This window comes from Zootoca vivipara, chromosome 14, assembly GCF_965207765.1.
Source record: "Zootoca vivipara chromosome 14, rZooViv2.hap1.1, whole genome shotgun sequence".
In the NCBI taxonomy this organism is placed as follows: domain Eukaryota; kingdom Metazoa; phylum Chordata; class Lepidosauria; order Squamata; family Lacertidae; genus Zootoca; species Zootoca vivipara.
This window is the reverse complement of record NC_142597.1, coordinates 44328365-44349695: the sequence shown is the minus strand read 5'-3', so window position 1 is coordinate 44349695 and position 21331 is coordinate 44328365. Positions and strand designations below refer to the sequence as shown.

The 21331-nt window shown below is 48.3% G+C and overlaps 1 protein-coding gene across 3 annotated transcripts in view; it reads left to right on the top strand.

Annotated features, from left to right (window-relative positions):
* The window catches only part of GOSR1 (golgi SNAP receptor complex member 1), an 82678-nt gene that overhangs the window by 22107 nt on the left and 39240 nt on the right, over positions 1-21331 (top strand). For 2 of the 3 annotated variants that reach the window (XM_060283079.2, XM_060283078.2), the window contains exons 7-8: positions 10663-10692; positions 17757-17839. In XM_060283079.2, the coding sequence (XP_060139062.1) occupies positions 10663-10692; positions 17757-17839 (113 nt within the window). The remainder of the gene's footprint in view (positions 1-10662; positions 10693-17756; positions 17840-21331) is intronic. The other variant, XM_088657571.1, reaches the window with a different exon arrangement.

Genomic DNA, 21331 nt, shown 5'->3' with positions numbered 1-21331 from the left:
TGTTATTATTATTATTATCATCATCATCATCATCATCATCATCATTATCGGCTAGGAAGATCGCTAAATAAAGCTGCCATCCTATCCTACCGTACCTGTTCTCTCCTAGATGGGCAAGGTGCTTCTTTTTCTCCCCCCTTCTCTTTCTCTCTCTCTGCAGAGTTTTGAATCACCCTGGTGCTTTGCTATTTTTGCTGCTCCTGTGGCTTGAACCAAAATATACTCTTCTATAAAAATAAATTAAGAAAGTGTAGGAAAGCAAGAAGGGCTGTTGTTGGAACTGCAGAACACACACATTCTTCTCCAGCTGGTTCCCCGTTGAATTTCTTTCTTGCTTTGTTTTTTTGGAACTTGGAAAGGATGCAATGAGGCGAATGTTCCTTGAAGCTTTGGCAGGATGAGTTGTGCCTTTATGAACGTTCTGCTTGCGGTGTGGTGAGGTCACGGAGCTCACCCCCTGCATGGAGGAAAGGATTCGCAGCTGGATGTTGGGGAACTCTCCTTTTAGATGCAGGGGGTTCTGGGTTCAGTCTCCAACAGCATCTCCAAGTAGGGCTCGGAATGTCCCTCCTTGAAACCCTGGAGATCTGCTGCCAGCCAGGGAAGGCAGGACTGAGCCAGATGGCCCAGTGGTTTGACTCAGCAGAAAACAGCTTCCTCTGCTCGTGTTTAAACCATCTCTCTATTTTGAATCATGAGGACTAGCATCATGATTCAAGGGAAAGGGCCGCAGTACAGTGGCAGAGCATCACTTTTGCATGCAGAAAGCTCCAAGTTCAATCCCCAACAGCATCTCAAGGTAGGGCTGGGGCAGAACCTGTTTCAGATTCTGGAGAGCTTCCAGTAAATGGTGACAATACTGAGCTAGATGGACCCAAGGGCCGACTCAGCATAGGACAACTGCCTGTTTAAATCAGTCCTTAATTCAGAACCCTTAGGGGGCTTCCTGTGTTCCTATTTCAATCCTTTATTCAGAGCCATGAGGACTAGAATCTTTGTTTATTTTCAGTCAGTTCAGACAGTACTGAGCCTGGTGGACCCAGTGGTCAGACTCTCAATAAGGCAGGCTTCCTATGTTCTTCCCCCTGGTGAGAATGGCTCTTGACCATTTTTTAAAAAGTTCCAGCATCCAGACTATTATTCTCCGTTTAAGTGTATGCACTACTTGCCTCTACCACCTCTTGCCCAAGCGTGGAATCTGATGTCCGCCTGACAGTGCCTTCATAAAAAATAATAATAATTGAAAACCAACCAAGAGAGAAAAGTACAGTAAGTTTCTGATCCTTAGAAGATAGTTGTGTTTACTCCATGCTTTAATTTAAAGAGAGAGAGAGAAGCAAATCAGTAAAAGCTGGATTTTGAGATCCTTAGTCATTGAGCAAATGTGCCTACTGCATTTTGCATAACTCTGCTGAGATGCTTAATTTGTTCCTGTTTTGCTAATCACAGGGAGGGAGGGGCAAAGGCCAGCCATTTAGCACCTTTCTAAGTGTGCTTCTAAACCTGATTCACCCCCTCCCTGGAGGATGAGAATTGCCTTAGGCAGGATGTTTTGTTTTGGAAGCATCTGATTCTGCAGGGAAGGAGTGGTTGGAAGTAGGCATGACTTAGGTGAAATGCTCTGGAATGGTTGTTTTCAGTGTTTACTTCTGCTGGTGCAGCATAATCAGGAGTCAGCAAACTTTTTCAGCAGGGGGCCGGTCCACTGTCCCTCAGACCTTGTGGGGGGCCGGACTATATTTTGGAAAAAATATATGAATGAATTCCTATGCCCCTCAAATAACCCAGAGATGCATTTTAAATAAAAGTACACATTCTACTCATGTAAAAACATGCTGATTCACGGGCCGGATTGAGAAGGCGATTGGGCCGCATCCGGCCCACAGGCCTTAGTTTGGGGAACCCTGGCTGAGTCCAACTTCTTCTGGGCTCTGGGTATGTGCCTGCGTTGACATTCTTGTTTGAATATTATTGGATGCACCTTAGCAGATTTATTTTGCAAGTTAAACTTAAATTTTATTTCACAGAATTATTATACCAATTATCTTTAAATAAAAAATTAATTACTTTTAGATTGTTGTTGTAACCCATCCTGGGGCCTGCTGGTGAAGGGCGGGTAATAAATTTAATTATTGCTATTAATTAATAGCAACAATATTAATAGCTCTGGTCCATGGGGTCACGAAGAGTCGGACACGACTAAACAACAACAACATTATTGTTATTGCCCCTAAGAGGTTTAGACTTTGTGTGTGTGTCAATGCCTCTATCTCTATACATGCATATTTATATTTTAATTAAAAGCAGAGGGCGAAATTGTGTCTGTTTGGGCAGAAGAGCTCTCATTCCCAATGGCAAGCTGACATTTTTCCATCATGCTCACTATAGCATCCTTAACCCCAATGGCCTTCTTTTGGTTAACATTCAGCCTGGTAAGAATGTTTCCCTTTTTTTAAGCCTCCCTTAAACCTTCCTCTCTTCTTAGTTTGTCTTAACGAAGGCCTCAATGCCCCCCCGCCCCATTTCCTTTGAATTATTCTTAATTACAAATCTCTTTTTTTATGTGGGTGGGTGCCCCTATAGAGCTCCTCAACGGTAGTTCCTTTCCAGCAGATTTCTCTGGCTCAGAGCTTTGCAAGGCTGTGAAAAAGCTGAAATGGGTAAGAGTGGGGGGGGGGGGAGAGAGAGAGAGAGAGAGAGAAGCTTTGCATAGTCCATTAGTGAATTACTGGAATTTGTTCTGACAGATGTGGTTGGTGGTAATGACTTACATTAATGCCCGCCCAGTTTTGTTTTTAAGTTCATTTATCCCGGTTCCTGGGGGAATCTGCTGCAATTACATGGGAGGGTCAGTCTCTCCAGGAACTGGCCTTCCAGGGAGGGAGGGAGGATCCTGGCTTTGGCAGCACCAGGGGGCAGGCAGATAGGCTAGCCTGGGCCCACCTCCCCACCCCCAAGGAGAGTGCACAGCCTCCCCCTTCTTCTTACACACAGGGGGTCATGGAATCAGAGAACTGTAGAGTTGCAAGGGACACCCAAAGGGTCATCTAGTCCAACCCCCTGCAATGCAGGAGTCACAGCTTAAAATGCAATAAACGTCCCATGCGCAGAGGATGAAGAGGTAGTGCTGAGTCCCTGTAAAACAGCTGTCGCTTTGGAAGACCAGTGGAGATGCTTACAACACTCCCCCCCTCAAAGAAACATGGCACCCTCCAGATGTTTTGGACAACAGCTCCCAAAACATCTGGAGGGCACCAGCTTGAGTAGGTCGGTTTAGAATGTCTTCCACACCAATGCTATTCGCCATCCCTATCTTAACTGGTGGACTTAAAGTGGCTTTGCATTTTGGGATGGGGCCCAAATCCACACACACACATCCTCCTTACCCACTGCATCTCTGTTCACGTTGAATGGTTCATGGAGTGATAGAATCTTACAGTTGGAAGGGTGCTCCTTCTGAGCTTCAGCCAGCCTGACTTTCTCCCTGCAACTGTTGGCTACTCATGTATACTTCCCCTTTCTTCCATTTCTTATACACATGCCTTCCTTAACTCTCAGCTCATTTATAAGCTCCTTATGCAGCCACACCTGTTTCCTTAGATGCCTCCCACTTTTCTTTCTCGTTGGTATTATCTGCATTTGGACCTTTAATATTTCTCCTTATAGAAACTCCCATCCTTCTTGGACTCCCTTCTCAATAATAATAATAATAATAATAATAATAATAATAATAATAATAATTTATTATTTATACCCCGCCCATCTGGTTGGGTTTCCCCAGCCACTCTGGGCGGCTTCCAACAGAAGAATAAAATAATCGATTAAAGATTAAAAGCCTCTCTAAACAGGGCTGCCTTCAGATGTCTTCTAAAACTCTGGTAGCTGTTTTTCTCTTTGACATCTGATGGGAGGGCGTTCCACAGGGCAGGCGCCACTACCGAGAAGGTCTCTGATCACACAGGATCACACCCAGGATCACACCCAGGAGCTTCTTCAGCTTTTCAAAAAAAAGGCCTTCTTAAAGTCCAGAGTGCGTGCTTCTCTTGCCTCTGTATCCTGAAACCCAGAAGAACATGATCCCTTCCTCCCAAGTTCCCGAGCACTTCATCAATCAGTTCCTCCCTATTGGTGAGGACCAGGTCCAAAATAGATGATCTCCTTGTTGGTTTTTCCAGCTTCTGGGAAATGAAATTGTCAGCGGTGCAATGGAGGAATTTGTGAGACCTTACACTCTTGGCAGAGTTTGAGTCCCAACAGATATTGGGGAAGTTGAAGTCCCCCATGCTTGCTATTTCTCTCCTTTTTTAATGTTTGGTAATCTGCTCTCGTAAGGCATCATCCAAGTCTTCAGTCTGGCTTGGCGGTCTATAGCAGACACCCACAGTAAGGTCCCTTTTCAATCTCCTTTTCATGTTCCAGGTCATGTATTTCTTCACGAGTGTACACATCCATTCTATACAACGCCACTTCTATACCCCTCAATTCCTGCATTCCAGTCATGAGTCTTATCCCACCAGGTCGTATTTGCCATCCTGTACTAAGAGCTCAAATTCATCTTGTTTGTTTCCCATACTCTGTGCATTTGTGTAGAGACAACTGAAACCATGAGTTGTTCCCTCCAGCCGCTTCCTTCCTGTAGTTTCTTTCCATTTAGCGGGTTTCTGGAGCACCACCTCAGTTTCCTGTGCATCAGTGAAGCTATTATCCCCAGTGCCAGGTTGCACGCTTCGATCCCTGCAAGCTGCTCCTTTATTCTTAAGCACAGTTCTTTTTCCATCTTAGTTCTCCTTTGCAGCCTTGTGCTTGGGCGGGAGAGCAGCGCTCCCCTCCATCTGCTCTCCAAACGGAAATGGCTCAGCCTTGAAAGCAGCCTTTCATCTCCCACTGTTAACGGCTTTGTATCTTCCCTCCTGCAAATCATGGGCTCTGCCTTCATCGTGCTGCATGGAAACATCCCCACACGAAGCAGTACATTCCAACAACACGTAAATGAAGATTGTGGCTGGTCGGCTGTGTGGATATTTTGGGGTGGCGATGGGATGATGTATCACTTACATTGTTTCAGGAATCGCAGCGCTAAGCCCAGGAGCTCTGATGGCCCCAACGACATGCCCACACCAGCTGGTGGCACCAGGCAATAATGGGGGGCAAAGTGTATTTCTTCACCCCGCACATTCGATTTCTGAAAGAGAGATGACGTATTTCAGAGACCACTGGGTTACAGTTAATGTACTTGTTACCGTCTTGCTCCACCCAGAGTGTGAGGATGGGGATGGGAGTGTCCTCTGTGCGTCCATAGGGTTCCTGGCTGGGTTGTCTTCCTTCAAGCATCTGTGTGGGGCTCGGGTGCGTCCAGGAATCTCTACAGGCAGGCAGGCTTGGCAGAATCTCGGCTGGCAAGTGCTCTCCCTGTTGCAGGAACAGCAGGATAGAATTGCAAGCTTAATAAATGAACCACGGCTGCAAAAGATTGAAATGAGGTGCGGCCTTGTCAGAGCTCATGGTGAGCGGACTGAGAATGGACAGGTCCGTCACGGTTCGGGGACACCTTGGCAGCCAGGTAAAAAGGCACAGGATGCAGAACGGGGCTAGAGAAGGGCATGGCTTGTGGAGAGTTTCAAGGGCCAGACAGAGTGAACTGGAGGGCCATAGTTGATTGGTGCCAGTTGGAAAGGGAACATGAGGCTAAGAGGTTTAACTTAGGGCTGTCATATGTCTAGCATTTCCTGGACATATCCGGGATTTGTCCATCAGAAACAAATGTCTTGGAAACAAAAAAAAATGCCCAGGGGAAAAAGTGTTGAAATTTTTTTGCAGATTTTTTTGCAACTTTTGTGTCCGGGTTTTCACTTTTTGAAATATGGCAACCCTGTCGAACTCATTGAAGGGCCTGGAAACCAAGCCTTAGTAGGGATAGTTGAGGGAGCTGGACATGTTCAGCTTGGAGAAGAGAAGACTGAGAGGTGATATGAGAGCCAGACATTCAGAAGGGCTGTCACATGGGAGAGGGAGCAAGCTTGCTTTCTGCTGCTCCAGAGGGAAGGAGCTTGGATAGCTCAGTTGGTTAGAGCTTGGTGCTGATAACCCCAAGGTTGCAGGTTTGATCCTGTATGGGAAAACTGCATTGCAGGGGGTTGGACTAGATGATCCTCAGGGTCCCTTCCACCACTACAATTCTATGATTCCATGACCCGAACCAATGGATCCCAATAACAAGAAAGGAGATTCTGACTAAACATTAGGAAGAACCGTGTGATGGTAAAAGCATGTGATTCCTGCATGGCAAGGAGTTGTACTAGATGACTCTGGGGGTCCCTTCAAACCTTATGATTCTATGAGGCAGGAATTCCTTTTCAAAGCCATGATTGACTGTAAACAAGGTGCTTTGTGTTGGGTCATCTTTCTTGGAAGACGCCGGCTGCTGCTGTTCTTGAATCCGGGCCATTAGCTTGCATCAGCATCATTATACGCCATCCCTTTCCAAGAGGCGTGTTGTTGTTGTTTTTAAAAAATGTTTCTGTCAGCTCTTCATCTGTCTTGCCAGGTAAAAGAAGAAGAAGAAGAGGGTGGGGAGGGGTAAGTTGCATGTTTGGAGCACATGGGACCTTTTTTTCGTCTATAAAACGCCCCCTATTTTTGGGGACCCTGATTTAAGAAAATGGGGGGAGATGTATCCATGTACAAGGCGCCCCCAAAATTTTGACATTATTTTTTAGGGGGAAAACCCTAGTCTTATACACGGAAAAATAGGGTAAATGCATTCGTTATCAGTCAATTTTTAGATGTCTGCAGGTGAAAGTCTGGCCCATAGCTGCCAAGTACCCCGTTTCCCCCGGGAAACCCCCGTTTTTACTTACCTTTTCCCGGTGGTCCCCCGTATCACTTCTCCCGTTTTTCTCCGTTATTTTCTCCTGCCGGCGGCCTTTTTTTCTGATTTGCCCTTCTATGGGCACAAAAAATGGCCGCCGCCGGCTTCAAAAGTAGCTTCTACGCATGACCGGAAGTGCGTCGACACAACTTCCGGTGTCGCCCCGCCCATCTATGGGCACCAAAAATGACCGCCGCCAACACCGGAAGTCGTGCCGACGCACTTCCGGTCATGCGTAGAAGCTACTTTTGAAGCCGCCGGTGGCCATTTTTTTGTGCCCATAGAAGGGCAAAACGACACCGGAAGTTACGTCGGCGCAACTTCCGGTGTCACACAGCTGCCGGTCCCGGATTCTGCAGTCCGGGACTTGGAAGGTAAGGTCTGGCCCTTAGCAGTTTCAAGAACGCAAAAAGAGCCCTGCTGGATCAGGCCAATGGCCCATCATCCTGTTCTCACAGTGGCCAGCCAGATGCCTCTTTTGGGAAACCTACAAGCATGGTCTGGACACAAGAGCAGCTCTCCCCTCCTGTGGTTTCCAGCATTCAGAAACATTGCTGCCTCTGACCGTGAAGACAGAGCATAGCTCCCATGCCTAGTAGCCATCGACAGCTTGAATTTGTCTAGTCCTCTCTTATTAGCTATCCGTGGTGGGGGTCCTTGCTGCCCCCCACAGCAGCGAGCGCCATAGTGTAGCTTTGCGCTTTTCCTCAGAAAAGAGCGAGCCGCAAACTCTCCTTGGAAGGTTTTGGAAAACGGCCCAGATTTCCTCGCTCCTTCCCACCCACCGCCCTGTTGCCTTTTGAAAATATAAATCCAGCTTTCTTGACGCTGCTGCTAATTACTCCATTAGTGCATATGGGGCTTGTTTATTTCTCTTGATCTTAAAACAATGCTGGTGCCTACTGAGAAGGCCTCTCTCTGGAGCTGTGTCACCAGCCCACCGTGTACTTTGCAAAAGCATTTCAGCTCCAGATCAAACAGGGCACGTGATGCGTCTCCCGTGGCACCTGGAAATCTAGGTCGGCCATTAGTTGTCTGAAATGATAGAATTCTAGAGTTGGAAGGGACCCCCGAGGGTCATGTAGTCCAGCCCCCTGCGATGCAGAAATGTTGCGCCCCCCATGCTTCTGTTTTGAGAATCTCAGTAAAAAAAACCAAGTGGTCATGTAGACGAGGCCCAAGCCTGTGAACTTTGCCCATCCATACCATCTATTTTAAAGCACTGCACTTTAAAATTCATGGAGAACACCCTGGAAGCTGTAGTTTATTATGGGTCCTGGGAATTGTGGTGCTGTGAGGTTAAGGAACCACAGTCCCCAGGATTCCTTGGGGGAAGCCATGACTGTTAAAGTGGCGTAACAAGAGTGCTTTAAACATACCTACCTCCTTCATGTAAAGTAGGTGCTCTTCCACTCAGCTACCTCTTATGCTGCGTCCAGCTAGCCGTGTGTTGTCTGCCCTGACTGGCAGCAACTCTCTGGGGTTTCAAACAGAGGAAGGTCACCTAATCTCCATTGTAGCTGGAGAGGCTTTCAGGGATTGGAAGGAGACCTTCTGCATGCGAAGCAGGGGCTTTAATCCTTGAGTGTCCAGAGGAGTGTTGCTGAAATTCCCAACAGGCTTAGACGCATCCTTTGTTATCTAAACTAAAACCAGAGGCACACTTCACCACTTTCAGCCAAGCTGGTTTTGTTGTAAAGCATGTGGAGAATTTCCCATCCTCAGATGAACACCTGGGTTGCATCAGAGTAGACCCACTGAAATAAATGGACCTGTATTAGTCACGCCCATTGATTTCAGTGGGTCTTCAGCTCCTATGTTTCTGTATTTGGGAGACACCTTCAGAACAGTGACTCATACAGAGAGGCAACATTCTCTTTTCTGTATGATACCATCCTTGATTTATTTTCTGTATTATTATTATTTTATTATTATTATTATTATTATTATTATTATTATTATTATTATTATTATTCTTTTGTGACCTCCTTTTCCATGCGTTTCCATGATATTACCCAGGGGTGCCATGCATTCCAAAGTAGGAATCTGTTGGGTTTCTTCCCCCCTCCCCACTCCTCCGTTCCACTCCTTAAATTAGATAAAATGTGGGCATCTTTCTTTGGCATCTGCTCCCTGCAAGGGGTTTAAATATATTTTGGGAAAATATGGGGCAGGTGGGAAGAGGGGGGGGGAACTGTGCAAAAAGTTATGTTGCCTTAGGGAAGCGTTCTGCTAAATGTGGAAATCCATGCGCTGAGACGGGGAGGGGTGGTGGCAGCGAGGGGGAGCTTTTTGTAAAACTTATCAAATGAGCAGATTCTCTCCCTCTCTGCAAACTGGAGGCAGAATCCTGCTTGGGGGGGGGGGAATTGCGGGCTCTTCCTCGGAGCTCAGCAGGCAAGCAGTTGCAGAGTTTGGGGTCTGGGGAGGAAGAAAATGTTGCACCCAGGTCCTGCTTGTGGGCTTCTCAATAGGGGCACCTGGTTGGCCACTGTGAGAACTGGATGCTGGACTAGATGAGCCCCCTTTGGCCTGATCCAGCAGGCCCTTACATTCATACTGACTTGAACCCTTCCCGTGGTGGTAGCAATCAGGCCATATCAAATACATTGTGCACTGTATCCTGTGTTGCCATTCATGCAACATAATAATAATAATAATAATAATAATAATAATAATAATAATAATACTGTAATAATTTATTATTTATACCCTGCCCATCTGGCTGGGTTTCCCCAGCCACTCTGGGCGGCTTATACCAGAATATTAAAATACAATAATCTATTAAACGTTCAAAGCTTCCCTAAACATAGGGGGAGATTCCTTGTAGCCTTTCCAGCATTTCTGGTCAAGCAGGCGATTTTTTAAACTAAGGTGCTTCGAACACTGGAAAACAAAATCTGAGATACCTTTTGATAGATTGGGTCAGCCTTGTAATGGATGGTGGCCCTTGCAGACCGTTTGACAAAGCATAGAAGAGCTGCCAGGGGGATAAATAGAAGAGAGAGTCTTCATTAGTCAACGGGGGCAGAACCCATTTTCTTCCTCCAAAATCTCAAACTTGTATATGGAAAGGATTTTTTGACAGTTGAGCTATTATTAATAAGCTTTGCGTTAGAAACATGTTATTGCTACCAACAAGTAACTTTGGATTGTTATAGGGCAAACAGTTCACTCTTGCACTCAAATAAGCTTCTCTAGATTATGTATGTTATGTTGAAGTTATTGTTTAATGTAAAAATGCAATGGAGAGGGGCAAATTAAAGCTGGTTCCTGGGCAATGTAGACATGCCTGTTACCTGATAGCAATGCCTTTGTACCTAGCAGCAGTGAGAAAAGTTGCAGGCTGCTTATTTGACCTCAAACAGTGTTGATGACTAGCAAGGTTTTTTGTTTCGTTTTTTCCATTCAGCTGATTTGAGGGACATGGTCATGTTTAAGTCCTCACCAGTTGCATTCCTGAAAATCGTGTAGGTTTAATTTAGGAACACAGGAAGCTGCCTTGTCTGCTCAGTATTGTCCACACTGACATTTCAACCAGGCCAAAAAAAAAAAACACTCCAGGAGGCTGCAAAGTAGGGCTGTTGAGGAGGCATGGCCTTGAGGGAGAGTCCCAAGGGCCAGATAGAGGCCTGGGGGCCGCATTTGGTTCTCTACTCCATGGTTTACTGTGACATTCAAAAAAGCCATTCTGTTTTCCTGCTTTTATCGTAAGCTGCTCTGATTGTGTTTATAGAAATCATGATGTATAAAATTCTGTTTCTTTTAAATGTTCCCCCCCCTTTTTTTTCCAGCTCTGACCGGCTGGTAGAAGAAACTATAAGGTAAGACCCAGCCTACTACCTCCCACCGGTCTTGTTTCTAAGCTCATGCATTTTGCACTTTCCTGCTTGTAGAATCAGACTTGCAAGGCACAACCCTCCCTGCTTCAGAGTTTAGCCTCTATACAATTTCTGAGGGGTCCTAATGCCAGCCAGCAACCAGCCATCTCACTTCTGGTGGTTGCAGAGATCGATGGAGATAGTTCTCTAATCCATATAGATGCCCACTAAATTTCTTCTACAACTAGAGTAATTTTCCCACTGGGATTTTAATAGTCATACCTATGGCTGTGTCAACCAGGATCCTATATAGCAATGAGACCTCTGTGCTGTCAAGCTACTTTCCCAGGTACTTCATTGCCTAAGAGCCACTGTTTGACTATCTCTCCCACTCCCCACAAAAAGAAGACATTTGCCCCCACAATAACCAGGATAGTGGAACATTTTATAGATCTTTTCTAAGTCCCTGACGTATCAAAATAAAAAAAGGAAAAATTAAATACTGCCACCAGCCACTTGACACTTTTAGTCTTAACTTTTCTTTAAAAAGCAACATCGATGTACCGGTAGTTCAGCAAAATAAACATTGTTAGGGGACCTTTGAGTCCCGACTTCACTGCTTGCCTTGGGTGGGATGCAAAGCCAGTGTTCGTTTTCTGGACTCTGTTCTTCAAACCTCCTGTTTTATTTCTGAACGTTCATTTATTATCTTATAAATGCACAGTGTCACATCACGTGATGTCCTTCAGCAGTGCTGGGCAGCCGAAAGGCAATTTGAGGGTGTTTTAAATATAGATTAGCAGCAGCTGCCAGTGGGGCGCAGAGGTGTTTGCAAAGTTGTGAGAGGTAGCTCCCCTCTTTACTCAGACTATCATCTTCTGTTTTGAGTTTTTGTTGCCTTTTTGTTTTGCAGCCTACTTGCATTACACTCTCTAGCTCCCTCTCTCTCTCTCTTTTATTTAGAAGCATGGCTGCCTCCCAATTGTGGAGGCAGTGTATAGCCGTCGTAGCTCATAGCCATTGATAGCCCTCTCCCTCGTCTTTCATGGCCATCACTGCCTCCTGTGGGAGTGAGTTCCGCAGTTTAACTCCATGCTCCGTGAAGAAGGGCTTTTTTTTTTTAACCTGTCCTGAATCTTCCAACATTCAGCTTCATTGGATGAGAGGGAGGAAGGGAAACTTTCATGTCATTTCAGGTGTGGTTTCTGCAAAACACCCTGTGAGAACAAAGCCCATGTTTTCGTTCTCTTCTCTCCCTCTCCCTCCCCTTTTCCTCACTGTAATTGCAAACATTTGTGTATCTGATTAATTGGTGGTAGCGCGGCTGCTGCTGCTGCTGCTTGGGGGAATTATACCCACTAGGAATTCGCCTGCCTCTTAATTAGCTCCTTGTCTGTCATCACCAGTGGGAGCACCGTGAGGCCGGCAGAGCCTGAGCGGCGTTGAGTTACGGCTGCTTGGGTGACTGGAGCAAGGTTGGCTCCCTGGGCTTCCTGGTGCATTTCCGTCATCTGTTTAAGGCGGGTGATAACCTGGGGAGCGGAGAGCAGGAGGAGTTTGGAGATCTGCCCCAGGGGTCTTCCACAGGTCCCGAGGACATTTGCGACAGAGCCCTTAGAGTAGGGCCGTAGCTCAGTGGTAAGAGCTTGGCATGGAGAAGGTCCCAGGTTCAGTCCCCGATGAAAATACTGAGCTAGATGGGCCAGTGATCTGACACAGGATAAGGCAGCTTCCTGTGTTCCTGTTTAAACCATCCCTTTCTTTAGAATCATGAGGGCTGGAATCTTAGTTTATTTTAAGGGAAAGGATCATAGCTTAGCAGTACCAGACCCTGCTTTGCAGAGGTAGAGCTGGGAATGTTGCCTGAAGTCCTGGAGTGCTGCTGCTAGTCAACACGGACAATACTGAGCTTAGATAGGCTGAAGGTCTGACTTAGTATAAGGCAGCCTTTAATTTAGAACCATGAGGACTTGAACCTTGTTTTGCTTTTAGCGCAAGACCCATAGTTCAGTGGTCGACTGTGCTGTGTGCTGTGCACACAGAACCTCCCGGGTTCAATCTCTGACAGGTAGAGCTGGGTAAGACAGACTGCCTTCCTGAAACCTTGAGGAGCTGCTCCCTTTCAGGATGGACACCCCTGGGCTTAGAAGGACCAATGATCTGACTGTATGAGGAAGCTTCACCGGTTCCTCTGAGATCTGTTGTCTTGCAGGAATTTGGGGGAGATGACCCCCCTCAATCCGTCCCAGTGAGATAAATTTACTTTTAAATTTTTGCACGTGTGAAATTCAGCTTCAGCATCCTAAACAAACATTTCCCCTTAGCAAAAGCTCTTCTCTTGCATTGCCAACTCGGTGGAAAAGAGCAGTTTTGGAAGTGCTTTCTCTTGCAAAACCATGTCCTCATTCTCCGCTCCCTCCCTCCTTCCTCCCTTCCCCTTTGTTATGTCAGCTTTCCCCGAAATGAAGTAAAACGAATGACCGGCTACGCTCCATGCGCCACCTAAATGAAGCAGAAATTCCTGTGCGCCATCATCAAGAAAGGCTCCTAGCTTCCTCCTCCTCCAGAGGTTTATGACTGCTGGGGGATTTTTGAGGGGAGAAGCACTCCAGGAAACTTTGTCCTCATCTTTGTTGTGGCTCTTGTTTGTTTAGCTGCAAACCCTGAGAAAATGAGGTGTGTGTGTGTGTTGGGGGGTGATCTCTCTCAGCTCTTCAGGGTACATTAAACCGCCTTCTGAAAATTAGAGAAGGATATACCAGGATGTGGCATTTAGCAGAGTGACCTAGTAGTGAGAGAATTCTGTTATTGAGCAGTGACTGGTGCCAATGAGACTTGTGGGATGGAAGGCAGGACCAGAGGTAACAAGGGGCAATGCAGAGGAGGAAGAGGAGGGAGCTGGTGGGCAAGGTCAGCCCCAGGGGGCTAGTTGTGCGTAAAGAGGCAGTCAGGTGTGGGACTGGCCGAAGGCAAGAAGAATCACCTTGGTGGGGCAGTGCCCCAGTTGCCCTCAGTAGCTAGTTTCTACAGCACACACAAACAGAGATACATATTTTATGATCAAATGCAGGTGCGGAAGGTTTAGGGCATGACAGTAGCATGTCAGGCAGGAGGGACATTGCCAGCCTTAATTTGGAGGTGCCACTGGGGATTCTAGAATCATAGAGGGAGGAAGGAACCCCCGAGGGTCATCCAGTCCAACCCCCTGCAATGCAGGAATCTCAATTGAAGCATCCAAGAGAGATGGCCACCCGACCTCTGCTTAAACCCTTCCAAGGAAGGAGAGTCTGTCACCTCCCAAGGAAGTCTGATCCACTGTTGAACAGCTCTTACTGTCATAAAGTTCTTCCTAACGATTGGTCGGAATCTCCTTTCTTGTAACTTGAAGCCACTGCTTCAAGCCCTAGCCTCCGGAGTGGAGAAAACAAGCTTGCTCCATCCTCCATGTAACAGCCCTTCAGGTTTTTGAAGATGGCTCTCACACCTCCTCTCAGTCTCCTCTTTCCCAGGCTAAACATCCCCAGCTCCCTCAACCGTTCCTCACAAGGCTTGGTTTCCAGGCCCATGGCCATCTTGGTTGCCCTCCTCTGCCCACCTTCCAGCTTGTCAACATCCTTCTTAATTGTGGGAGGCAGAACTGGAATCAGGGCTCCAGGTGTGGTTTGGCCAAGGCAGAACAGAGTGGGACTATTACTTTCCTCGACTGGAGCACTAATTCTGTGGATGCAGCCTAACATGCCAAGCAGGCTGGTGCTTACTCCCTGGCCCTTGGAGTCTACCCCCTCCCACTGCCTCCCCCAGTGAAAAACTCAGCCCCTTTCTGCTGCTCTGAAACGGTTGTTTTACAAGGTTGGCGCTGGAGAAGGCGGTTCTGCTCCTGCAAGCATCTCACTGGAGGTTTTTAAGCAGCTGTCAGAAAAGGTTCCTTTCAAGCTTCTCTTCCTTAATGGTGTCCCCCCCCCCGTTTCCCTCTCTCTCCTTTTTAATGCAACAGAAAAGCATCTGGCAGCCTTCCCTCCCCCCCCCACCAGCTGAAGCGAGGGGAGTGCTTGCGGCCATTGCAGCAAGCGAGCCTGAGATGTATTTAACATTAGCGCTTGGCTCAGGGCCCTCCCACCCGCACGGCTGGGCGTTGTGGCAGGTCGATTGGGCTGCCTCGGCAAGTCCCCAAACCCAGCCCTGCGCAGATTGGGGGCCGCTTAGTCGCCCAGGGTAAGGATCGTGGTCCTGGTCAAAAACGATTATGCGTTTTCTTGGGCAGAAAACAGCAGCTCCCTTGCTCAGGGGGAACCCTTTCCAGCTGAGGGCCACATTCTGTCCTGGGCAACCATCTGAGGGCCACATGCCCGTTGTGGGCGGGGCTAGATGTGGAAGTGGGTGGAGCAACAGATGCAAATCTTGTAATTCTTCATATGCCCTCCCCTTGATGAATGTCTATGTTCTACCTATAAATACAGAAATGTCACACCACGTCTCCCTGGCAAGACCTGTGCTCACTGCTGGGGCTTTTTGAATATTCCCTTGAGGGAAGACTCTGTGAAAAAAATTGTCTCTACATGGGCTGCTGCAAATCCAGATTGGCCAGCAGAACAAACCTTTATTATTTGTATGCTCAGAGTACAAACTGAGAGGCAGAAAAGGTAATGCTTTGGATTTCTGGTGAAAGGAAAACCTTTATGGCTCAGGTCTAAAAGATACTCAGGGGAGCTGTATAAATTTTTCCTCCACGGAGAAAGTAGGTACCGTAGGGAGAATTCCTCCCCCCCTCCCCCCCAATACTAGAACCCCAGAAAGTCACCCATTGAAAATGAATGCTGGGAGATTCTAGGGAGACGAAGGAAGGACTTTGTCACATCATGCATGGGTAAACTGTGGAACTCCCTGCCACAAGAGATAGTGATGGCCAACAAATTGGACGGTTTTAAAAGGGGATTTTTTTGGGGGGGGGAATTCATGGTGGATCAGGCTATCAATGGCTACTTACCATGATGGCTTTGCTCCCTCTCTGTCAGAGGCAGTATTCCTCTGTATCTCAGTCTATGAGACTCATAAACAGGGAGCATGGCCACGGTGAGAACAGGATGCCGGACTAGATGAGCCGCCTTTGGTCTGACCCAGCGACCAGGCTCTTCTGGTGTTCTTAGGTAAAGAAGGCAGATGCATTCCAAGTAGGCTTGGAAGTGTTATCATCTGGGTGGCGGTTTTCATTAGCCAACCACATAAATCACTTGCTGTCATGCACCAATTACGTAAAGCCAATTATGGTTGTTTCTTTCACAGCAGTGCAAAGTTTCTCTTCCTCTCTGACTTTCTCAGTCAGGCCACAGCACCGTGGCAGAGGAGCTGCCTTGCGTTGCAGAAACACCCAGAAATCCCCCGCTAAGGCTGGGGAGGCCAGGCCTGAAACCCTGGACAGACACTGCCAGTCAGTGCCAGACAGTGCTGTGCTAGGTGGAACACATAAGGCTCTCCCTTTGCATTTGAAGGACCATAGCTCAGCGGCATAGAGCATCTGCTTTGCACACAGAAGGAAGGCCCCAAAGTTGATCCCCAGCACCTTCGAGCAGGACTGGATGCTCAGAGCATCTCCCAAGTTTAAACCATCTCCTGCTTGAAACCCCGGAGAGCTTCTGCCAGCCAGTGTAGGCAATACTGAGCTAGATGGACCAATGGATCTGACTTGGGATGAGGCAGCTTCTTGTATCCACCCAGGTTTTGCTGTGTCCCTGTGTTCCAGTGTTATTGGAGCAGCATGACAAATCTCTCTTTCTCCCTCTTGCTCCCTGTGTTGCAGAATTTCCTTCCTGTCTCCTATTTTCTCGTTTTCACCCCCTTTCCCTTCTGCTTCCTGCACATTTGCTTGCAGCTCCTCCAGATTTAAGGATCCCCCTTTGAATCCCTTTCTTTGCCATATCACACAAAAGGAGCAGAATTTCTGTTGCTTTGTTTTCCTGCCTCCGTCCCCTGCTCGTCTGATCTTCAAAAGAGAACTCCCAGGAGGGCTGGCAGGTTGCTTCTCTTTCCCCTTGGACCTGGGTAGCTGTGGAAACAAACACCGATTCGTCGTGCTGCGTATACAGAGGGTTCCCATTTTAAACAACCTCTGCTTAGAAATGTACACATCTGCCTTGGGGTCTGCCCCGACTTATATCTTACCCTGGCTAAACGCTTCCGAAACGAAGCAAACCTCAAGAAATAAAAGAGAGCAGGATTCAGCAAAGTGAAGCTTCCCCACCCCTGTAGGGCCCAGGTTCAAACTCCCTGCCTGAAACCCTGGAGAGCTGCTGCCAGCCAGTGCAGACAACCCTGGGTGGGATAGGCCAATGGTCTGGCTCAGTATAAGGCAGCTCCCTGTGTTTGTAGCTTCCTCTCTGCTCCTGATGAGCTTTTCTGTTGCCCAGCATTTCCGCAAGTTGTGCTTTACACGCCCTCTCCCCACAGCAACCCCCTGGTGCATGACCCCACCACCCTGGCCCTCCCTGTCACTCAGCAAACTGCCTTCTCACTGTCATCATCACCCAGCTGCTGCCATCGCTCTCCTTCTTCGTTGCGACCGCCCCCTGCTTGCTTGCTTGCTTGCTTTCACACTGTGTCCTTAAAACATTCTAGGTTTTGGGTCGCTTATGGTCTTCTCTTCGCCCTCTGTGGTCCGTCCCCTAGTCATAAGCCGCACACTTTAGACCGCTTCCAACTTTGAAAAGGAAATGCCTTCGTGGAGCTTTAAACATGAGAGGGTCGCTGCTGCGGGGCCTTCGGCTGGTTTTAACAGCCATGCCCTCTGTTTAGGGAACCCCGGGAACCGAGAGGGGCCTTGGGATCTCCGACAGAGGCATTTCCCATGCACCCTCATCAAATGAATTCTTTGGAGAGTGGGAAACCATGATGGTTGAAACAGTATAGCACCAACATTCAGCTTGTGCTTGTCAATATGCTTCCACTTGCATACTTACATATATATGTGGCAGCTTTTTGTGATGTCAGATTGCAAGTTATTCGGGGTACCAGTGACATTACCTGTCTTTCTTTCCTTCTCTCTCTCTCTCTCTGCTCACTCACCTCCTTTCCAGCATTGCCATGGCAACGAAAGAAAACATGACCTCTCAACGAGGGATGATGAAGTCCATACAGAGCAAGATGAACACTTTGGCCAGTATCCTTTCAAAGAAAGCTGGTTCTGCTTTCAAACATCCCCACTGAAATCGGCATGTTGCAATTCACTGCGGCTGGGCAGGGTGGGCGCGATTTCCCTCTCGCTAAACTTCGCCTTGGACCTGCTCCGGAGTGCGAATCTTACTTGCACGTAGCAAGACTCTTGTTCTGCCAGATGAAATAACTCAAAGTTGGGTTTCTGCTCTCTGCCAGATTATTTAATGCGAGAATCAGAGTGGTACACAGCCAAGGGTTAAAAAGACAGCAGGGGAACTGGATAACAAGGAGCCAAGACATTGATCCAACAAGCTACACGCCACCCCTCCGGGGCGGGCACCGGCCTGAGCATGGCAAGTGACAGGCACCTTTGCTCTGGGCAGGCAAATGGTGATGATAGTAATAATAGTAATTATTATTATTATTATTAATATTAATAATAATACCCCACCCATCCGGCTGAGTTTCCCCAGCCACTCTGGGTGGCTTCCAACAGAAAAATGAAATAAAATAATCTATTAAACATTAAAAGCCTCCCTGAACTAGGGCTGCCTTCAGATGTCTTCTAAAAGTCTGGTAGTTGTTTTCCTCTTTGACATTTGTTGGGAGGGTGTTCCACAGGGCGGGCGCCACCACCGAGAAGGCCCTCTGCCTAGTTCCCTGCAACTTGGCTTCTCGCAATGAGGGAACTGCCAGAAGGCCCTCGGTGCTGGACCTCAGTGTCCGGGCAGAATGATGGAGGTGGAGACGTTCCTTCAGGTATACTGGACCGAGGCCATTTAGGGCTGTAAAGGTCAGCACCAACACTTTGAACTGTGCTCGGAAACATACTGGGAGCCAGTGTACTGGGAGCCACAGGTGGCTCCTGTGAGGTTTGTTCATCATGGCTTTGGCATCCCCATGTCCTTGGAGATGGAGGTGCTACCTCAGTATCCAACTTGTTCTCAAGGAGGCTGCTTACTCGCAGAAGGGGCTGACAGCAACAGGGTGGGAGGGCCTTTGGGAAGGCCAGGCTAGAGGTGTCCAGTATCACAGGGTGTGGGAGACACCTCTCTGAGCTTGGACCTTCCCCAGGGTCGAGCTCCTCTTGATGACTGGCACTGCCCCAATTTTGCCCCTTTCTCACCCTGCTCAGACTCCTCCTGCCCCTCTGCCAATTCGTCTGGCTCCAAATCCCCACTCTCTCCCACCCATCTCCACAGGGATCCGTGAGAATTCTCCTTTGACACCCCCGCCCCACCTTAGAGGAAGCATTCTAAAGGACAAGCAAATGTTTCCAACGAACCCCAAAGGAAATCGCTTAGGTCAGCCTTTGCACAAGCGCCCACCATAGCTCATGCGGTAGACCGCGAAATTATTAATCTCAGGGTCGTGGGTTCGAGTTCCGCATTGGGCAAAAGATTCCTGCATTGCAGGGGGTTGGGCTAGATGAGCCTTGTGGGTCCCGTCCCACTCTGTGATTCTACAGTCAGCACAGCCGTGTTTTAGACTACAACCCCCATCACCCCCTGCTGAAGCGACCATGTTTTGGACCCCAACTCCCATTAGCCCCAGCTGGCACTTCCAGGCTAATGGGAGTTATAGTCCAAGTCCTTGGGGGGGGGGCAAGGTTGGCAGAGTGTCCTGCAGGGGTTTCATCCATCTGCCTCTCCCTCTCTTTCCTGAAACCAACCGGAAGATTGCTGCAACTTCAGCACACACCCCAGGCTGCTCTCGTTCCTGTCCTGGTCTGTGTGTCTCCCCGACTCGTTCTCCTTGTTCCTCTTCGCTCCCCAAGTCTAAGAACAAAGCTTTTGCCAGGGAGCCTTCAGCCCCCCTCCGCCTCCCCCTCCTCTCCTGCCTCCCTTGCATGAGCCCAAAGAAAAGGCATGAAGCCTCATTTGATTAGACAGATCACATTCCCAAAGATGCGCAGCTTGATGAAGCATAAATTTCATTCAGGCTTCTCTTTTTCTTCCCCCTGTTCCTTCGTTCTCCCCTGCCTCCTCTCCAGCATCGGGCACAAACAAAGCGACCTCGACTATAAGCATCACCCTTAAAAGGTTCTTGGGGAACGAGGCATAAGACCTCCAGAAGGTGCAGCCTTTTTCGGCGCTGCTGATCAGCAGGGAAAAGCTTTTTATTTACTCCTGTTAAGCCATCGCTGTTGACTCCAAGTGACCCCCCCCCCCCAATAGGCGAGGCCCAGAGCAAGGGAGATTTCCCAAGCTCTGCTTCCTTGCTGCGTGACATTCAAGGGGATCTTCATGGGCAGGGATGGAGAGAGGCAGGTGGCCCTTCAGACATCATTGGCCTCCAGCTCCCAGCAGCCCCGTTGCGGCAGATGGCAGAGCATGATGGGAGTCGTAGTCCTGCAAGATCCAGAGGGCCATAGCCACTCCCCCATCCCCGCTTTAAGGAGGATGAGTTGGAAGAATCCCTCTTTGTACATCAAGCACAGGGACACCTGTGGTCCCACAGATGTTGTCAGACTCCCAACTCCCCGCATCCCCTGTAGGACTGGTGGCAGAGCATGATGGGTGTTGTAGTCTAATGGCATCTTTCCTGTCCCCTTCATAAGGGCACTGTTGCTCTTCCCTCCAGGGGAAGGCATATGTGTTGGGGGGTGTTTATAATGCTTTTTCCTTGCACTAGAAGTGCACATACACTTGTTTTTGTGCACCCTGATTCCCTGGCCTACGTATATTCAGTATTATACTATTCTCTCTCTCTCTCTCTCTCTCTCTCTCTCTCTCTCTCTCTCTCTCTCTCTCTCTCTCTCTCTCTCTCTTTCCTTCCTTCCTTCCTTCCTTCCTTCCTTCCTTCCTTCCTTCCTTCCCTCCCTCCCTCCCTCCCTCCCTCCCTCCCTCCCTCCTTTTCTCCCCCCCCCTCGGTTAGTTGTTATGGTCTCTAAACAATTATCTAAAGCAGCTAAGCTCCCTCTGTATCACAAAGTAAGCCAGTCATTTAGGAAGATTAAATACTAGGATTCTGCATAAATGTGAGCATTAAGCTTCCTCACCCCCTTCTCATTATTACCCCCCCCTTTCTTTTATTCTGACGACAAAAAGACAATTGCAGTCCCACTAATAAGCTGTTAAGCGGTTAAAGCCACATGTGTCCCCTTAATCTCAGCCGTTGGGGACTTTTCCTTCCCCTCTTTGATGCCTAATGATCATGGGCACAGGGTTCTGACATGCTCCTTTCCCCTTCTCACCCCCCCTCCAATGCTCTGCTTGTATTTAAAATTCAAATCTTCATGGATTGGGTTGAGGAACCTCAGGCCCCAGGGCGCTGAATTCGGCCCCCTCCAAGCCTCTCTGCCTGCCCCCCAGGATTCTCCCCAGGCCACGCCATTCATCCCGCCCTGCTTTGCATTCTCCTTGAGGTGAGGGAAGAGAGGGAAGGGGGGGAGAGATGCCGTCCACCCCATTGATCTGCCTCCACCCCCACCCCATTATCTAGTTCCTACAATCCTTCTGAATCAAAAAGGGCCCTCCTGTGATTGAGTATCTGC